Source organism: Sminthopsis crassicaudata, chromosome 4 (genome assembly GCF_048593235.1).
Source record: "Sminthopsis crassicaudata isolate SCR6 chromosome 4, ASM4859323v1, whole genome shotgun sequence".
NCBI classification, from domain to species: domain Eukaryota; kingdom Metazoa; phylum Chordata; class Mammalia; order Dasyuromorphia; family Dasyuridae; genus Sminthopsis; species Sminthopsis crassicaudata.
Genome location: NC_133620.1, coordinates 465865481 through 465883467, shown reverse-complemented (window position 1 = coordinate 465883467; position 17987 = coordinate 465865481). Strand labels below are relative to the sequence as shown.

At 54.9% G+C, this 17987-nt stretch overlaps 1 protein-coding gene across 7 annotated transcripts in view; it reads left to right on the top strand.

The window, feature by feature from the left end:
* The window catches only part of CUX1 (cut like homeobox 1), a 379575-nt gene that overhangs the window by 80378 nt on the left and 281210 nt on the right, over window positions 1–17987 (top strand). For all 7 annotated transcript variants that reach the window (XM_074264161.1, XM_074264162.1, XM_074264156.1 and 4 more), the window contains exon 2: window positions 1707–1817. In XM_074264161.1, coding sequence (XP_074120262.1) covers window positions 1707–1817 — 111 coding nt within the window. The remainder of the gene's footprint in view (window positions 1–1706; window positions 1818–17987) is intronic.

Here is a 17987-nt window from a genome sequence, read left to right as displayed (position 1 = left end):
CACCCGAATGTCTTTCTGCCTCGGAATCTTACTTTGACTAGAAGGAAACAATGGCTTATGAGCAGCTCTTATTCGTCCTTCCCAGGACTGTAAGTCAGGCAGCGAAATCTCGCCGCGGGGCATCGCCTTTTGTTCCTTGCTCTCCCGCGGTCGGCCCGTAGCCCCATCGTGTGCCATCTGCCGCGGGGCTCGGAGCTCACGGCAGAGCTGGCATCCCCAGCTCCGGGAGCCTTCTGGGACCCGTGTGCAGAAAAGGGCCACGGGCCCTGGCGTTGGCACTGCCCACCGGCGTCGGGCGACCCTCGGCGTTGCCAGCCCATCCTCCCGAAGGTCCCCGCTGTCTCCTGGGCAAGTGTGTGTTTCCAGGAGTTTGACTCAGTGGAAAAAGCGGATTCATCTTTGATTCACCTTCTTGAGATGAGATACTTTAATTCCCATTTTTGGTTCAGCCCCAGGCCTGCCTCTGCTCCTTCTCACCTGTGCGGCCTGGGCAGCGGGCGGCCTTGGGAAGTGGCCTTGGGCCGCCTGGTGTGCCCAACAGGAGGCAGGTCTTGGGCACCTCTGCCAGCCTGGTGAAGGCTGTGGGCCCTTCCAGACGCACAGAGTTATAAAGTTGAAATAGAATTGCCAACGAGGTCTGCAGAGCCCGGGCCAGGGAGCCCAGCCCAGGGAGCCCAGCCGGGGGCCGAGTCCGAGGATGAAGTTTCAGATGCAGTTTTTAAAGATCAAAAACAGTTACGTGAGCCTCAGGGACGTGGCACCGACCGAGGCCGAGAATCCGCGCGGCCTGATGTCATCGAGTGACATCATCACTTTAACTGTGGTTTTGTGTGGGGGTGACTGCATAAAGACTGTATGTTTCTGACGTCATCGATGGGAGTTGTCCTTCCCTGATCCGTCCCTTGTGGCTTTAAGGAAGAAAACCTGCCCAGGCCCACTCCACCTTCCCGAGCATTGGGGGGGGGGGGGTCCTGTCATGCCCAGTGCCGCCCCACCCCCCTTCCCAAGCATTGGGGGGTCCTGTCCTGCCCAGCGCCGCCCCACCCCCTTCCCAAGCATTGGGGGGTCCTGTCCTGCCCAGTGCCGCCCCACCCCCCTTCCCAAGCATTGGGGGGGTCCCTGCCCAGTGCCGCCCCACCCCCCTTCCCAAGCATTGGGGGGTCCTGTCCTGCCCAGTGCCGCCCCACCCCCCTTCCCAAGCATTGGGGGGGTCCCTGCCCAGTGCCGCCCCACCCCCCTTCCCAAGCATTGGGGGGGGTCCTGTCATGCCCAGCGCCGCCCCACCCCCCTTCCCAAGCATTGGGGGGTCCTGTCATGCCCAGCGCCGCCCCACCCCCCTTCCCAAGCATTGGGGGGTCCTGTCCTGCCCAGCGCCGCCCCACCCCCCTTCCCAAGCATTGGGGGGGTCCCTGCCCAGTGCCGCCCCACCCCCCTTCCCAAGCATTGGGGGGTCCTGTCCTGCCCAGCGCCGCCCCACCCCCTTCCCAAGCATTGGGGGGTCCTGTCCTGCCCAGTGCCGCCCCACCCCCCTTCCCAAGCATTGGGGGGGTCCCTGCCCAGTGCCGCCCCACCCCCCTTCCCAAGCATTGGGGGGGGTCCTGTCATGCCCAGCGCCGCCCCACCCCCCTTCCCAGGCAGTGGGGGTGGGTCTTCCCCTTGGGGCCCCTCCAGCTCGGTCTGATTGTCCCCCTTGTTTCTCTCGACAGAGGGAGCTCGATGCTACAGCAACAGTATTGGCCAACCGACAAGATGAAAGCGAGCAGTCTCGGAAGAGGCTCATTGAGCAAAGTCGAGAGTTCAAGAAAAACACTCCAGAGGTGAGGGGGGGCTTGCGGGGCGGGGGGCTCTTGGCTCGCCGTGGGCCGGGCAGGTCTCCGGTTTGGCGGTTGGCCCGCGCCGCACGGAGGAGTGGCCCCCGAAGTGGTTCGGCCTGGCTGGAGCAGCGGGCCCAGAGCGGGGCCTGGTTCCGGTGTCGGGGGTCACCTGGCCTCCGCGCCCGCCGTGGTTAGGGGCCGCGCCCTCCCTCCTCCCTGGCTGGGCCCTCGGCGCTTTCCCTCTCCCCCCAAGGCCCCTCGTTCCAGGGCTGGCTTGTCGGTGGTCTGGGCTCTGACGTGGGGGGAGCGCAGGGGCAGGGGCCCTTCTCCCTCCTTCTGAGCCCTTTGCCCCCACGGGTCAGGGGCCGGCTGAGAGAATGGAGCCACAGAGCTCGCGTCCCCCTCCCAGTCCAGGGAGGCCCAGGAGGCAGCTGGCCAGGGGTCCGCGGGCTGACTCGGGGGGCCCTCACAAGCCCCCGCACTGGCGTGGCCCGGCCCGCTCTCTAGGGGCTTAGCTTCTGCTGGGGCAGCCCCACCGAGGAAGGCTGTCCTTTCAGGTAGAAGCCTCCAAGTGAGGGTCGGCCCGAGCCGTCCGGCGCCCTCCCTCACCTCGGAGGGGTCACAGGGGCCTGCTCCTTCTCCTGGCCCGGGGGCGTCTCCCTGCTTTCCTGGCCTACTGTGCGCCGCCGGGCCGGCGCTCCCCGTGCTCCCCGTGCCGACGCTCCCCGTGCTCCCCGTGCCGAGGATCCCTGACCTCCCCCGCCAGCCGGGGCTCCTCCCTCTCGCAGGGGATTGATGCCCACCTCCAGCTGGCATTCACTGCTGAAGTTACGAAGCCCCTGCCAGCTGGGCTTTTCTTCTAACGTTTTTATTTTTCTAAATACACACAGAGAGAGTTTTCCATGTTTCCCTTTGCAAATGTTCCAGATTCTTCCCTCTTCCCCTTCCCAAGGCAGGAAGCGGTCCAGGAAGGCTGCCCTTGGGCAGCTCTTGTATTTGCATTTCGCTGCTCGTTTGAACGGATCCTGAATGGACCAGGAGGGTCCCGATGGCTCCCTACTGGCCCCCGAACGCAGCCCACGGGTCCTCAGCATTCTGGGAGACGGCCCTCCTGAGGCAGGGGCAGGATTTGAACCTGGAACCCGCTTCCCGAGCCGGTTCCCTCCCCCTCCCCCTCCAGAGCGGCCTCCTGTGTGACCGCTCCCCTTCAGCCAGACATTCCTGGCCGTGGACGGTGACACCTGCGGGTGCTCTCCTGCCCATGACAAACCTGTGCACGAGGTGCTCCATCGCGGCCTGCCTCCTGCCAGGCTCTCCGCCCTGCCCGCTCCACACACTCCTGGTCCGTGGCCTGGTGCCCGGTAAGGCTGGAAACCCAGTCTGGAGGCCTCGGTGACAGCCAGAAAGCCACAGAGGGGCAGCCCCCTCCCCATCCACCGGGAGAGCCTGTGTCTGGGCCGTTTCCTGGAGGCCGCCCGAAGCCAGGTGAAAGGAAGCAGAGTGGGGGGGCTGCCGGGCACAGGCAGGAAAGGAAGCGTCCTCGGGGACTGGGGGCAGGGCAGGGGCTACACGAAGTGGGCGTCCTCGAGTCAGACCCCTTACTGTCCAGTCGGGCCAGGGACGTGCCCAGGATCTCCTGGTCAGTCGGAGCCAACGGCGGGATGGGAACCGGCCGCCATGAGACTTCTCAGTGGAAGGCCAGGGAAGACCCCCTAACAGCCGCCACCGGCAGGGGAGCAGGGCAGGGGGTCCCAGGCTGTGGTGGGCGGGCTCGGCAGGTTTCATCTCTCACCCTCCTTAGAGGCTGGCAGGGAAGGAGCCCCAGCGGCAGGTGGCAGAGGAGGCTGGCGACTCCTGCGGGTCTGCCCCCACGCCAGCGCCGGAGCCTCCAGGGGCCCGGGGGCCGAGCCAGCAAGGAGGCTTGTGGCCAGTGGGAGGGGAGGGGCTCCAGGGCCTGCACGGTTTGGGGTGAAAGGCGGGTCTGTGGGTGCAGAAGCTGCAGGGCACCCCCTCCCCCCAGGGAGGAACTTGTATCTATTGAAATGAAGTTTGCCCCGCCCTTTGGGCAGCTCCCTGGTCTCGGAATGTAGCCTAGGGGTTCTGCAGGGATGGAGGGCCCCAGAGCTGAGTCAGGACTTGAACCCAGAACCTTTTCCCTTTTCCAGTGTAGGTCGTCTTTCGGCTCATCCTCTGAGGGGGTGGCACGGCCGCAGGCCTCGAGGTTTCCTTGGGGTCACAGCCAGGAGAGGTCAGAGGGGAAACTTTAGCCCTTTAATGGAGGTGGTCCCTGGCTCTGGGGTGTGGCGGTAATTCCCCCTTTGCTGGCCTTGCTGTGGTGAGTTCTGTGACCTGGCACTCAGGTGGGCACTGGGGGGCGCGGGGAGCTCCCTCTGCTTGGCAAACATGGGGCGGGCACGCCCATAAGCTGCAGGCGGTGCCACGTGGGGGCCTGGCAGCTGCCGGCGGAAGGCGCAGCCAGCTCGGACCAGCTAGCCGAGAGCTCTTCTAGCCGGTCTGCCTCGTTGGACCCAACGTGATTCATTGCTAGTTAATTCATTAATTTTTTGACCAGAGTTAATGAAAAATAATGAAAATGGCGGTTTTTAAAGAGCTGAGGAAAAAGAGAAGCCGTTTTGTCCCATAAAGTTAATGCCCCAGAAAACGGGGATGTGAAGGGGGGCTTGCTTTGAGCTTTGGTCTGAGGGACCGTCTCCAGCGGCGCAGGGGGAGACGGGCAGCAGTGGGCCCAGACACCGGGCCAGCCAGGGCCGGGGAGGGAACGGCCTCCCAGTGCATTCTGGGTAGCCTGTGTTCTATAAGTGGCTGCCGGGAAGGCCCGTGTGGGACGTGGCGGCCTGCGGTGCGGTTGGAGAGGGAAGAGCCAGGTCCCGGGTGTTTCTTCTTGGGCTGACTGATGTCCCCCCCCCCCCCCCCAGCATCCTTCTAACAATAAGAGACAAGGGCGGGGCAAACTCTCCCGCCTGCTTCCAATCCGGGGCCCTTGGGCAGCGCGTCCCCCACATCCCGGGTTCTCAGAGGCGGGGGTCCCCGGGGCCCGGCGAGGTCCCCTGCAGCCCACAGTGGTGACCTTGGGAGCCCCATTCGGACAGTGGTTCCCCTTGGAGCCCCTCGGCCCCGTGATTCTGTCTCATCTCTGGCTGCCTGACCCAAGCAGGACGCCCTGTGACGTCATCACTGAGCTTGAAGGGAAACGGCGCCGCCATCTTGCAGGTTGTTGGTCCGTTCGCTCTCAGGTCCAGGCCCGCAGGCCACTGAACAAAGGGAGCCTCGCTTTGTCCCCTGAGGCCTGGCCTCAGAGTCCGCTCTGTCTCCCGCCCGCAGGGTACCCAGGGGCTCCATTCCCCAAGTTCGTTTGCAGGCAAGTTGTTTCGCACTCAGGACCCGTTACCATAGAAATAATGTTATAAATGGGCTACGACGTTGAAGTCTGGTGAACTTGTACAGTTACTGCTTCCAGAGCCCAAGTACCATTTATAACTGTGTTTCTATGGCAACGTGGATCTTTAGCACCATTGTGGCACGTCGGTGACATGTGTCACCCTGACGCAGCCTCCAGAGCAGGGACACCGTCTCCGGGCTGGGCTCCCTAATTTATTAGAGTGGGGGCGGAGTCAGGACTCGAGGAGAAACTCGGGGTGCAGCGGGCATGGGCCTGAGGGGCCGAGGGCCAGCTGTCATGGGGGGAGGGGAGCAGGGGCAAGAGAAGGTGCCTCTCCTGTGGCTCGAGGGCCAGGCGCTGACGGGACTTTGAGGCCTTGGAAGGCAGGAGAAGTTGGCCCAAGGGCAGCAGGGTCCCACGTGAGGTCCCGCATGCGGTCAGTCTCAGGGGTAGGATTTGGACCAAGGCCCGCGCCCCTCTATTGCGCTGCCTTGGAATAGGGGCGACATCGGGGCCGGCGAGAGGAAGAGACCCTCGAGACAGGAGCCAGCCTCTCCTTACTCCTCAGCAGACGAGGCTTAGGCTCAGGAGCCAGGCCAGGCCGGACCCTCCACGCCCCTTTACGGGGCGGGAGCCCCCAGGGCAGCAGACTTGTGAAGCAAAGGAGAGGGGGCGCTCCCCCAGCTGAGCACATGCCCCTTCTTGGGGGTGCAGCACGCCCGCACAGACACATGTGTTCTCACCCCCCCCCCCCCCGGATTCTGGGGGTGTCAGATCCAGAGGCAGAGGCAGAATCTGAACCCAAGGCTTTTGCTTTCTCCTGCTTCACTTCCTAATTGTAGCCACGCTCATTAGTGAAGCCTCTTAATGCTTGTGGAAGATCCTTTGGGGAGAAAAAAAATCAGGTTTTTCTTTTTTTTTTTTCTCTTTAGAAGTAAACAGTGAGCCTGGGGATTCTTACCAGAAGATTCAGGGGCTGCCTCAACTACCATTAAATTTGAGTGTGGCTTTAACTAGAAAGTGCTGGGAAATTAAATGGGGCCTTTTGAACTGGCGACAATTAATCTGCTTCTGTTGGCGCATCATCAGTGTCAGAGATGATCTCAGGTTTCCCTTGCGCCACAGGTGGCGAGAACGGGATTTCGTGGGTAATGGACGTCATTATAAATCCCGTGAGGAGCAAATTCGGCCCCGATTGGTGGTGGCGTTATTGGCGGGGCGGGATGTAGGGTTTTCCATCTGGACGGGAAAGGGCCCTCGGAGACCCTCTCTTGTAGACGGAGGAGAGTGGGCCCAGGTCCACAATTCCACCCACGTCAGAATCCTGCCTCGGATCCCCCTGGCCAGTTGTCGAAAGCCTCCGCTTTCTCATCTGTACAGTGGGAATATTAGCCCCTCTCTCCAGGGCTATGAGAAGCCAATAAAATATCAGGTGCAAAGCATTCCTCAAACCCTAAAGAGCCTTCTGACATGAGGGAGGGTCAAGTGATACACACCCAAAGTGGCTTCGGAGCCCAAGTTGCTGCCTCCCCCCAGCAGGATACGGATAGCAAGGGGCAGAGCCTCCAGACGCTTTTGGAGACGAGGAAGCGGCCCCGGCTGTCGAGGGGCCGACCCCACGAGCCCCTGCCCACGCTTCCTCTGGAACCTGGATGCGAATGAAGCTGAAGCAGAAAATAATCCAGTTCCAAAAATAATCCAATCCAGTGCAAATAAGGAAGCCCTTGTTTCAGTTGGTCCTGCCTCATTCCATTGGGCTGGAACAGCTACCTCTCGTCCTATATATAACGGTAACCTCAGAGTGTGTGATGTCAGGTACCTGCCGCCACCTCATGGGGTTCGCTCTTCACCCCAGGCCCGAAGGGCGCAGTGGGAGACCCAGCGGCAGCAGAAACCCCGCCCTCAGGCCCTGACCGCCTTCGGGCCTGACCTCCCTCAGGCCCTGACCACCCTCAGGCCCCAACCTCCCTCAGGCCCTGACCGCCTGACTGCCTTCGGGCCCTGACCACCCTGGGCCCTGACCGCCCTCGGGCCTGACCACCCTGGGCCCTGACCACCCTCGGCCCGACAGCCCTCCCTCTTCTCCTGCCTGGTGCCAGGCCTGTGGGAGGAGATGGCGGTTCACTTCTTTCACTTTTTGACAATCTGTATTCCCAGTTCCTCGCACTAAATGAATCCTTGCTGATGGATGGATTTTTCTGGGAACGGTAGTAAAATGTGGGCCGTTCTTATGCCGGCAAAGGGCCTGGATTGTGCTCCTGCATGTGCTCCTCCAAGGAAAGGAAGGCCCTGAGGGCAGGGACTGGGGCATCTTTATCCTTGGGCTCTAGCAGAGTTTTTTGTTTGCTTGTTTTTTGGGGGAGGAGGAGGTAGTTGGAGTGGAATGACTTGCACGCAGCTGCTACATGTTGAAGGTCCCAACCAGGATTCGAATTCAGGTCCTCCGACTCCTTTGGCCGCGCCATCCAGCCGCCCGGCAGAGGCTTTGATCCGTTGTTCTTCCAGGCGTCCTCTGTCTCAGATGTCAAGTAAAAGGCAACTTCGGGCTAGAATCTGGGGCCCGCGGCCTGGTCCTTCCCCATGCTCGGCTCCCGCCTAACTTCACGGGAGCTGGCTGCTTAGAGTCCGTCCCCGGGGGTTGTGACCTCGCGGCTCACCTTGTCTGTGACAGGTTGGAAGTGTCGTCCCCCCTTCCACCTCCAAGACCGGGCAGGACATTAAGAGGCCCAGGTTTAAGAAGGGCTATTTTAAGTGGCGCTAAGTGTAGCACATGAATGACCCTCCATATGAATAATTGGCTAATGGAGTTAGAAGAGGATGAAGTGATTAGATAAAAATAGCCGAGCAGATTCTACCTGCTAATGAGGGAAATTTGTGCGGGGTTGGAAGTCAGTAAGGGACGGTTTTTAGAATTAAAACCCCAACTAGACGGCCGTTCTGGGTGCCGCTGCTGGAGGAGATTCAGGGTTCTGTCCAGGTCTGTACGTCGAGGATGCAGACTTGAGAATCGGGACGCTGTAAGGGCCATTTCAGAACAAAACCTTCGGCTCCCTCGGTAAGTTGGCCAGTTTCTTGCAAGTGCTCCCTTAGCACAAATTAGGTCAAAGTTTTCATTCTCTCTTTTCCTCCTCAAGGTAAATTTTGGGGGGGCAGAGAGCGGGGGACACTTTGTACCAAGTTGGTGGAATTTTGTGGCGATGGTTTCCAGTGTGGATACTGCGTGGGGGAGGGGGAGGAGCATCTGAGGCTCACGTGTGGGTCGCCCTCCTTGCCGTCTTCCTTCCAGAAGGAGGCGGCTAAGGGACCTTGGGAGACGAGGATTCCCCTTCCTGGCAGTTTGTTTTATTGGAACTTCTGGGCTTCCTAAGTCGGCCACAGGCTCTCCGAGCATTTCTTCGGGCCTTGCTTTTGCTGGTGCCGAAGGCCCGATCTTGTCCCCATACTGATGGCGTTATCTCCCATGAGTAAGGAGCTTAGGGGGGCTTGTCAATCCTGGCCATCGGAGAATGCGGGCCGCACCCTGAGGGATGACCCCGGGTGGGGGTGGGGTTGTTCTAGAGCACTGAACAAGATGGTGCACTTGGACTTTGGTAAAGTGGGTGCCTAGGTCAGAGGTCAGGAAAGCTCAGCATCCTTCTGCGCACGGGGCCTCGCTCACATTCAGGACCCGACGCTGGCTCCGGCCATCGCTGATGAGTGCCTCGGTCCCGGAGCGGGACGCCGGGGGTTTTCTCTCTTCATCTGCGCGGTGGGAGGCACTTTCGTTGTCTTGGAGCTTTAGCTCAGACTTTGCCTTCCTCTCGCTACCTGTGATTTCAAGTGTCTTCAAAAAGTCTTCTGACCACATCCATGGCTCTTGCTGTTGCAGATTTGTGCCAGGGCCTTTACGTCTTGATGTTTGCTGAATTCGATGCAAATATTTTGCCCATTCATTTTATTTGTGTCACAGCTTTGTAATTTTGTATTATCAAATTAATTTATTTTATTTATTTTTCATGAACTACCATAACCTGTGGTTAAGAATGCTTCCCCTTGCCATAGTCGAGTCAATTAGAACATGTTATGTGGAAGGGTCTGCCCTTTCTTTTTAAAACTTTTATGATGCGATCTTTACATTCAGGGTGCCCGCCTTTTTTGAGTTATTGGGGCATGGGATGCGAGATGTTGTTCTAAGCTTCAAGGCTGCTGTGCACTTCTCCCAGAAGTTCTCTTAAAAAAGGAGCTTTTCCCGGTAATCTGTGTCCTTGCATTTGTGGAAGCGCCACCCCCAGCGGTTATTGCTTTTATTGCTCTTCTTTCTTGCTTACATGATGCTTCACTTCTCCACTTGTCTCTCTTTTAGTCATTTCCAAGTCATCTTGATGATTTCTGATGGCATCTGAAATGTGGTAGTGCCTCATTCGCTCCTGTTTTCATTTTTCTTGAACAATTTTTTTCATTGTTTTGCTTAGTTCTATAGACATAATTTTGGAAATTTTATTGGAATTAATATGGTGTTGAATTTGCAAATTGGTATTTGTTTTATAGTGGCCAGGCCCAACCATGGACAGTGAATATCTTTTCAGTTGTTTAGCCAGTTAGTGTGATACCAGAGTTTTTAAAAGCACATAGATACCAGATATTTCCTGATTTAATTATTGAGTTCAACTTTCATTTTAAACAGATTTATACGGTCTGTTTTAGAGTGGGGCATCATGTGTTGAACTGGTTGATGTTAAATATTCAGTGCAATGAAAATAACCAGAAAACCTGTTTTCCTCTTGGAGTGTGAAACTTTATGACTTCAGTCAGTCAGCCAAAATACAGTCAGAAAACTGAAAGTGTGCCCTCGCCTTGCATCGTTGAACATTAGCCAGTACCCGAGGCTGGCGTTGAATATTAACTCTCACTGGGACCTGACTCACGAGTGCACGCGCAGGCGCACACACACACATACACACGCGCACACGCACACACAACACGCACACATGCAGCATACACGCACACACATACGTGCACACACATGCACATATACGTGCACACACACACAACACATACACACATTCTTGAAAAAGCAGCTTGACAGACTCAGACCCCACGTCTTGTGCAAAGCCCAGGAGTTCTCCCAGCCGCGCTCTTGTGTCTGCTGCAGGGAGAGAAGTGCTCACCACAGGCCGTGGGGGCTTTGCCTCTAACCAGAGATGGGGCGGCCTGAGAGTCAGGCTGGCCCTCGTGTAGCAGGACGGGGGAAGAGGGGGCCGGCCGTTCTACGATTTGGTGCTGGCTGGGCCCTTGGAGGCCTCTGTGGCCTGTGGCGGTGTGGTGGCCAGGGCCTGTGTGGGCAGCTCTTCCCCCGGGTCCTCCGTGCCCAGATCATGAGCAGGTTCTCTGCAGAGCCACGGGTGACTTTCTGTGAGTCCTTGCCCCTTCCCGCTCATTAAACTCCAGCGGCTCCCCACGGCCTCCAGCTTCCATAGAAACTCTCCTGAGCTTCAGAGCCTTCCCAGCCGAGACACTCCCAACCTTTCCTCCTCTCTGACCCCCTCCCCCACAGGTTCCGGTTGACCCCCTCCTCATGCTCGGCTCCTGACCTCCCAGCTGCCCCCAAAACCCTGCTCTCCACCAGGAGGCCTTCCCCTTCCCTCTGGTTCCAGGACTTGCCCTCTGCTGATTGTCTCCAGTCTGTGCTCTCCATAGGTTATTACCTAGCGGAGAGCAGGCCTGTCTTATATAGCATGGAGCCTGATACACAGTAGGTGCTTAATGTATGCTTATTGACTCACCCAGAAAGCCCAGTTCTCTGTAATCTTCAGCACTAGGTGGGTGAACACTTCAGTAGCCACTTGGTTTTCCTCGTTAGAAGTCGAATCGAAGTACGCTCGTATCATCTGCCCCTTTGGGGGGGCTTCCTTTGGGCAGCAGCCGCAGCAGCCCTAGGAGGGGCTGTGGGAGGAGCTCTACGGACATTGTCCTGGGTACCAGGATCATTGCATTAGCAATAAGAGCAGGCCCCCAGACGTTCTCATTCGAAGCATTCGTAGAAGCGGTTTCTTTTGGGGGGACGGGGGCGCTACCATTAGGGCACTTGTAATGAGGATTGCCTTTATATATTTATTCATTTTTCAGCTCCTTGGAATTTTTCATTTTCCGGATAATTGGAATTTTGACTCATAAGAATTTACAAATGATGAAAATGGAGCCATTTTTAGCTTTGGATGCGCTTGAGTAAATTATTTGCCAGCTTGATTGAACATATCCATGATGTCATAGCCAGTGTTAAAAACAAAAGGATTTGCTGTAATCTTTTAACTAGAAATGTGGAGACACAAACGCGAATGCGGGTACGTAACCATGTACGTAAACACCCAAACCAAGAAAACCCCCTTTTTTTTTTTTTTTTTTTTTTTTTTTTTTTTTTTTTTTTCCTGGCAATACCACCTTGGCCCTCATGGTTCCATAAATTTTGAGAACTTCAAAGGAACGTGATATCTTGGTTCCCCGCCTGAAGGGAATCTTGAACGCAACATTCGCTAGACTTAGTGTTTCATTGTGTGGATAAAAATGGTCAGAATTGAAGGATTAATCATCTTGGTCTGAAGCGAGACATAAAAAACTGCTCTGTTAACCTAGGTGCCTGTGATTAAGATCGGGGAAGGGTCAGCCGTGGGCCGCGAGCACTGGCAGTTTCCTTCGAAAGATTAAGTGGCCCTTCACTTCTGACTCGGGTCACTAGTAGCTTAAAGCCATTACTGTCTATTGGCTGTTTGGTTTGCCTGAAATATGGGGCCAGTCTCAGTCCGGGTCCTTGGGGTCAGGCGTGCTCACGTCGGCAGGCCGACAGTGGCCCGGACGGCACGAACCGGCCATCTCTGGGGAGACATTTCCGAAGGCAAAAATGTGCCGTGTTCGGAGGGACCTCGGTGACCTCAAACATGTGGCCTCTCTCGGCCAAGCGTTTTAGAGATCGCTTTGTCCGGCCTCGCTTGTGTGTGGCCCAGGACGGGCAGAAGACCCACATGTGGCTGTCTTGGCCAAGACCACTGGGGCCAAAAGAAAATGGAAGAAAAAATAGCCTTCGTCTCTTGATATGTGTTAGGAATTTCCTTTAACCAGAAAGAAGCGAACCTAAACTTTCCTACCTCCTATCTCCTTGTAAACTAGCTTCTCCCCCTCCTAATTTTTTTTTTTTAATGGAACACCAGTGGGCTAGTATTCCCTTTCTTTGTTAAAAAGTTGAGTCCCCCTCCCCCTCCAGGTATTGAGAGGAAAAGATTTTTTTCCCTCATTAAAATTTTGTCATTTTTGCCACAAATAATTTCTTTAGGAACAGTAACTAACAACAAAAACTTGTGAATATGGTAGGTCCAGAAAGGAAAATGGAGCTGACCGCTTTAATGGGATTCTTTCATTTCATAGCCCAGAGAGACTGAGACTTGACACCAAAACCACCAATCTTCACATCTGCATGTTGTGATACCAGGCAGGCCCTCCGCTTGCTGCAGCGCGAAAAGCCTCCTCCTCTTCCACGTTTCAAGAATAAAAAGAGTGAATGTCAATATATTAGAATAAATGAAAATTGGTGGAAGCACCAATAAGATTATTAAGTGCCAGAGCTTGCTCCCTTTGTTTAGTTGTTTCTGTTGTGTGTGTTTTTTTAAAGTGTGTGTGTGTGTGTGTGTGTGTGTGTGTGTGTGTGTGTGTGTTACACAAATTGTATAGTCATCTTTTTCTCCGTTATCTTTTGGGAAATATTGAGACAACAGCTGTCTGTGTTTTAAAAATATCATTTGTAACTGAAACTAGATTGGGGGGGAAAGTTTCTCTAGATATTAATTTTTTTTGCTAATACTTGTAAGAAACATGTCCCTTGGTAACCCTCTCTTTAAGTAAACGAGCTGATTTGTGAGAGCTAGAGGAGTCGAGAGTAATTTCTATTTTAAAATTCTTTTTGCATTAAGACATCTGCAGTGTTGATGAATATATGGAAAACTGAAATTGTGCGTCTATCCCGCCGTGTCTCCAGCATGACAATAAATCACCTTTTTTTCCTTTTAAAACGTCTGGGTTCGTAATTTATGTTTGCATAACCCATTACTAAATTCATAGTAGGTGTTTGCGTTGGCAGACGTAATTCCAGGGATTTCGAAGGCCTTTATTAAAAAAAAAACCTTAAGATCCCAAGCTTTTGTTGGTGCTCATAATTAAGTGGAACTTTTCCTTTTTTTTTTTTTTTCTTTTTTCCTTTTTTTTTTTTTAAACTTTCATACCAAGCTGGAATTTGTTTAGAAATTGGAGTCATTTTTCCTTTGCTAGAACAAGAAGCATTAGGTTTGTCCCTCCAAATTCATTGTGCCCTAGCTCCCAAAATACATATTTTTAAAACGATTAAGATTTGTGTAGGAGACGGAGGGTGATGTTGTTAAATCCGTAGAACCCTGTTGTTAAGGTGATAGAAATGTGTGTTTTTGTACAAAGCTCAATAGGTTCCAGAGCTTTTGGAAATTCTTGGCTCTGGCCCGATTAGCGGACGGCCCTCTCCTCCTCTTCCCCATTCAACCGCCCTGTGATGGAGCTGAAGTCTCGACAGTTCAAATAGCTTTTCGATACTTTGTACGTTAAAAATGTTCCAGTGTTTTTGTTTCAGGGCTTTTTCCTCCTCTGCCAGCCTATATAATCTATATGAGCTATTTTAGTTATTAAAGGCAATGGAAAAGGGTGATTTATAAACTCCATTTTCCCATTACTTGAATTATTTTGCAGAATCAGAAATGAATGACTAAGGTCAGCACAAAGACGCTTACCTTTGACACTTTTAAAACTGCCTGCTTCGAAAAGAATGTATTTTCCTTGATAAAATAGCGCCATTTAAAAATTATTTGAGCTGAAGAAGGTATTACAATAATTACAGAATTACCTCAGTGGAAAAGCCGCTAGGATCTCTCAGGAATAGATAGACTCACTTGGTTATCTGGACTTGGGTAAATAAATGGCTTCTGTCAATAAATTAATACTTTTATTTAGTATGTAATTTGGTGGCTCGGGAGTCTGTTGAAAATGGGTTGTGTATAAAACATGACTTTTGAGAGAGAGACGGACGGGGAGAAGACATTTATCACCGTGGGTAGGAGTTGATTCCTCCATAATCAGCTGGAGGAGCTGAGTAAACCCTCCTGGGTTCTTAGCAGACCTATGCTGGCCTTGGCCCGCAATCCCTGCACGAAGCCGCCTCACTGTGCAAGGGTCCAGACTCACCCTGAGCAAACTCGGTCCAGAATCCTGTCTTGTCCTTGGGCTCGGTGGGGACGCTATTACGGCTTGGAGGTTTTGGGGGTCCCCCATTCCCCTAAAGATTGGATGCCCGGGGGGGGTCAACCCCAGGGCTGGTCTGGGGGATTCTGAGGTGACACGTTCCCCAGAGCTCCCTTTCTAAGGTGCTCCGTGTGCCCTGGGAAGGGTCAGTCAGTCAGTAAGCACGCTGTCAGCTTTCACAGGGTGCCAGACACCAGCCTCAAAGCGGGGCAGAGCACCCCGGGCCCCAGGAGCTTTTAGCCTAAGGGTCCCTGGCAGGGACCTCCGCAGAAGGCCTGGAAAAGGCCTCTTGGGGAGGCGGCAGGTACCTGCCCCTTCCCATAGGATGGACTCTGGCCAGGGAGACAGCGCCTGAGCTTCTCCACAGCCCTGGACCCCTTGGGGGAAGCTCTTGGGCCTCTTGGGCCCTCCAGGGCCTTCCATAAAAGCCGGCTCTCCCTTGGCTGGGTTCGTCCCAGGGCCCATCCTCCTGGGCTGGTGCGGAAGGGTCATCGGGAGGGGAAAGGACTTCCAGGCCACAGGATCGGCCCCTTGTCTGGGGAAGGGACGGGCTTGTCCAAGGTCACATGGATGTTTAGTAGCCAGGGCAGGATTGGAACCCAAGGCCTCTGGCTCCAGGTAGTGTCCTTGCTCCTGCTCTCTCTCTTTTACTGCACCTGTTATTCTTTAAATAAAAGGAATTAATCTTTTCATTTAATTCCCTCCTTTCTGTCCCTGGATTCCAACCACTGAGCAGTCCACTCCATGAGAGAGCTGTGCTTGCTCTGCTTGGTCAGACCCTCTCAGAGAATAAAATCGCCATGAGTGGAGGTCTCGCCCCCCTGGAGGCCGAGGCACCGGCCCTGGATCCAGGCTGCAGACCCTTGGCTTCCAGCCCAAAGGGGAAAGTGCAGGGCTGGGGAGGATGGGGGCTTCCCAGGGAACAAGCAAGGCCATGTGGAGAAAGTGCAGAGGGATGGGGGCCAGCTCCAGCAGAGAGCCTCCTCCGGAGGCAGATAGTGGGGGCTGATTGTGCCCAGCCCTTCTAGGAGGGTGCAAAGGAATACTAACTCTCCCCCTCTGTGACATGAGCATGATGCAGAAGAGATGCAAAAGGTAGTGGGGGAGGGAGAAGAAAGAAAAGGGGAGGGAGGATAGAAATGGATGGAAGGAGGGAGCCCAAGGGAAAGAAAGGAGAAGAAAAAGAGGGGGTGAAAAGAGGGAAGAGAGAAGGGAAGGGGGACAGAAAGGAAGGGAGGAGAGAGGAAGAAGAGGGGATGAAAGGAGAGAAGAGAGAACAAGAGGAGGGAGGAAGAGATCCAAGAGGAAGGGAATAAAGAAAAAGAGGGGGTGAAAGGAGGGAAGAGAGAAGGGGAGGAAGGAGCCGGGGGAAGGGAGGAGAGGAAGCAGGGGAGTAAAAGGAGGGAGCGAGGGAAGAAATGTTTAGCTCTTGTTCTCTAGAAGCCTGCAGTCAGTCTGGGGGCGTTCCTGACTGAACCCTTGATCATTTCTCAGGCTGACCTCATGGCCTGTACCTCCTGCACTTGCAGCACCTCCAGGTTTGGGGGCACCGATTATTCCCTCCTCCCCCATTCCTCCCTTGGCAGCCGTTGGCCGGTGCTGGGGATCAGAAGCCGTGAGCGGGGCGGGGGTCCTTAGGACGCCCCCTCTCAGATAATTGAATCAGGGTCTGAATATGGGGGCGCTTCTGGCCTAAATCTCGGTGGTCTTGGGAAACTTGCAGGAGTGATTGTGGGGCGTCTTTGGGGAATTAGAAAGTGTTTGGAGCAATCTGAAGATTGCAGACTGGGCGAGAGGGCCTGGGCCCACAGAGAGCCCCAGACCACCTCGGAGGCCTCTGAATCTGGGCTCCCCCATCTTGGAGATGAGAACGCTCGAGGAGTAGTGACTTGGCCGTGAGGTCTGTACTAGGCCCACGGGGTTGCAGCTGGAAGTAGAGTCCCTTGGATGATACAGATGAGGAAACTGAGGCCCGGGGCGAGGCTGGAGCCCGTGCCTGGTGGCGAGGTCCCCGGCCTAGGGCTGCCCAGCGCCAGGCGGGCCGGGCCGGGCTCAGGAGTCGGCTCATCCCACTTGTGGGCCCTCATGACTCGGATCTGTTTGTTCTTGTCGGTTTTCAAAGTCAGGCGAAGGGGGGAGCCTCGAACGCCTCCTGGAAGCAGGTGACTCTTAGCCCTCGCCTGTTTTTGCCAGCCTGGCCTCGGTTTCCATGGCAGCAGGCAGCATCCCCGGCAGCTTGTTCTTATCAATCGGAGCCGCTCCAGCCCGGGAGCAGGCAGGGTCCTAAAGCCCTGCTCTGGGCTCCACAGGAGGGGGCAGGAGTTTGCCGTTCTCCTGCTTCTCTCTTCCCTATCAGCCTTTTCATTGGAAAGAAAAGGAAGGGGCTCCATCCTAACCTGCAGAGCCCAGATGTTTCCTCCACAGACCAGGCCTTTGAGGGGCGTACTTCTAGAATAGCTTCCCATCCATCAACAAGCATTTATTAAGTACCTGCTGTATACAGAGCACTGTGCTCAGCCTGTGGGAATACAAATGCAGACACAGAGAAATTGTAAATGTTTCTCTGTACATTCTGCTCCGTACCAAACACTTCAAGAAATAATATATTTAAATGAGGCCTACTAATTCAAATTAATTTTATTAGCAGGTTGTTTTCTTTTGTTCCTTGCTGAGCATGCAAATCGGCAATTATTCTGATAATCCGGTCGGGGGACAGATCCGCCTTCTCTCCCCCCTGGCGGCTTCCCTTCTCTGACTTTCCTAAAGTTCAGGGGCTGCTTCGAGTTACTCTGGGATCCCATCTCGGGCTCCGATGCCTTTATGATATTAATGAGTCGACCCACTAAGTTCTTAATTACTTTATTTAAGCTTTTGGTCACATTGGGCTGAAGGAAACCCATGTTAAACAGGAGGTCAGTCTGCAGTGTGGACCCTCGGGGTTGGCTGAGGGGTGATCCAGAAAAAGAGCAGGAGAACGAAGGAATAATTTGATAAAGAAAACCTTGATCTTGTTTTGGAAAAAACCAAATGAAATCCCCACCTCCCCGTTGTTTTGTGTAGTGCTTGTGATTGCAGGGGGGTTAAACCCGTCAGTTGTGCCTTGCTTTCCCAGCTCTGTCTCTCTCCCCGTTTGGGCTGAAACCACCTGGGTTTTGAGTGAGGAGGTGGAGAACGAGGCGTCTCCGCATAGAGGCCCCGCTCCCCGGCCTTTTTAGGGGATTGCAGGTTGGAGCGGGGCTGGAGAGCTTCCAGAGCAACATGACTCAGGGAGCAGGGACTACTCCCAAAGCTCAGCTGGGTGGAGCAAGTCAGATACGGGAAAACTCCCAGGGACGAAAGCGGTGGCTCCCGCTCGGAGGCCTCGGGCCTGATGGGCCCTCGTGGGTGAGGGAGAAGGAACCAGGGATTCCCTTCCTGGTCCCGGGAGGCCCGTGCAGGGGTGTCGCACCCTCGCTCACGGAATCGCATTCCCATTTTTTCTGTAG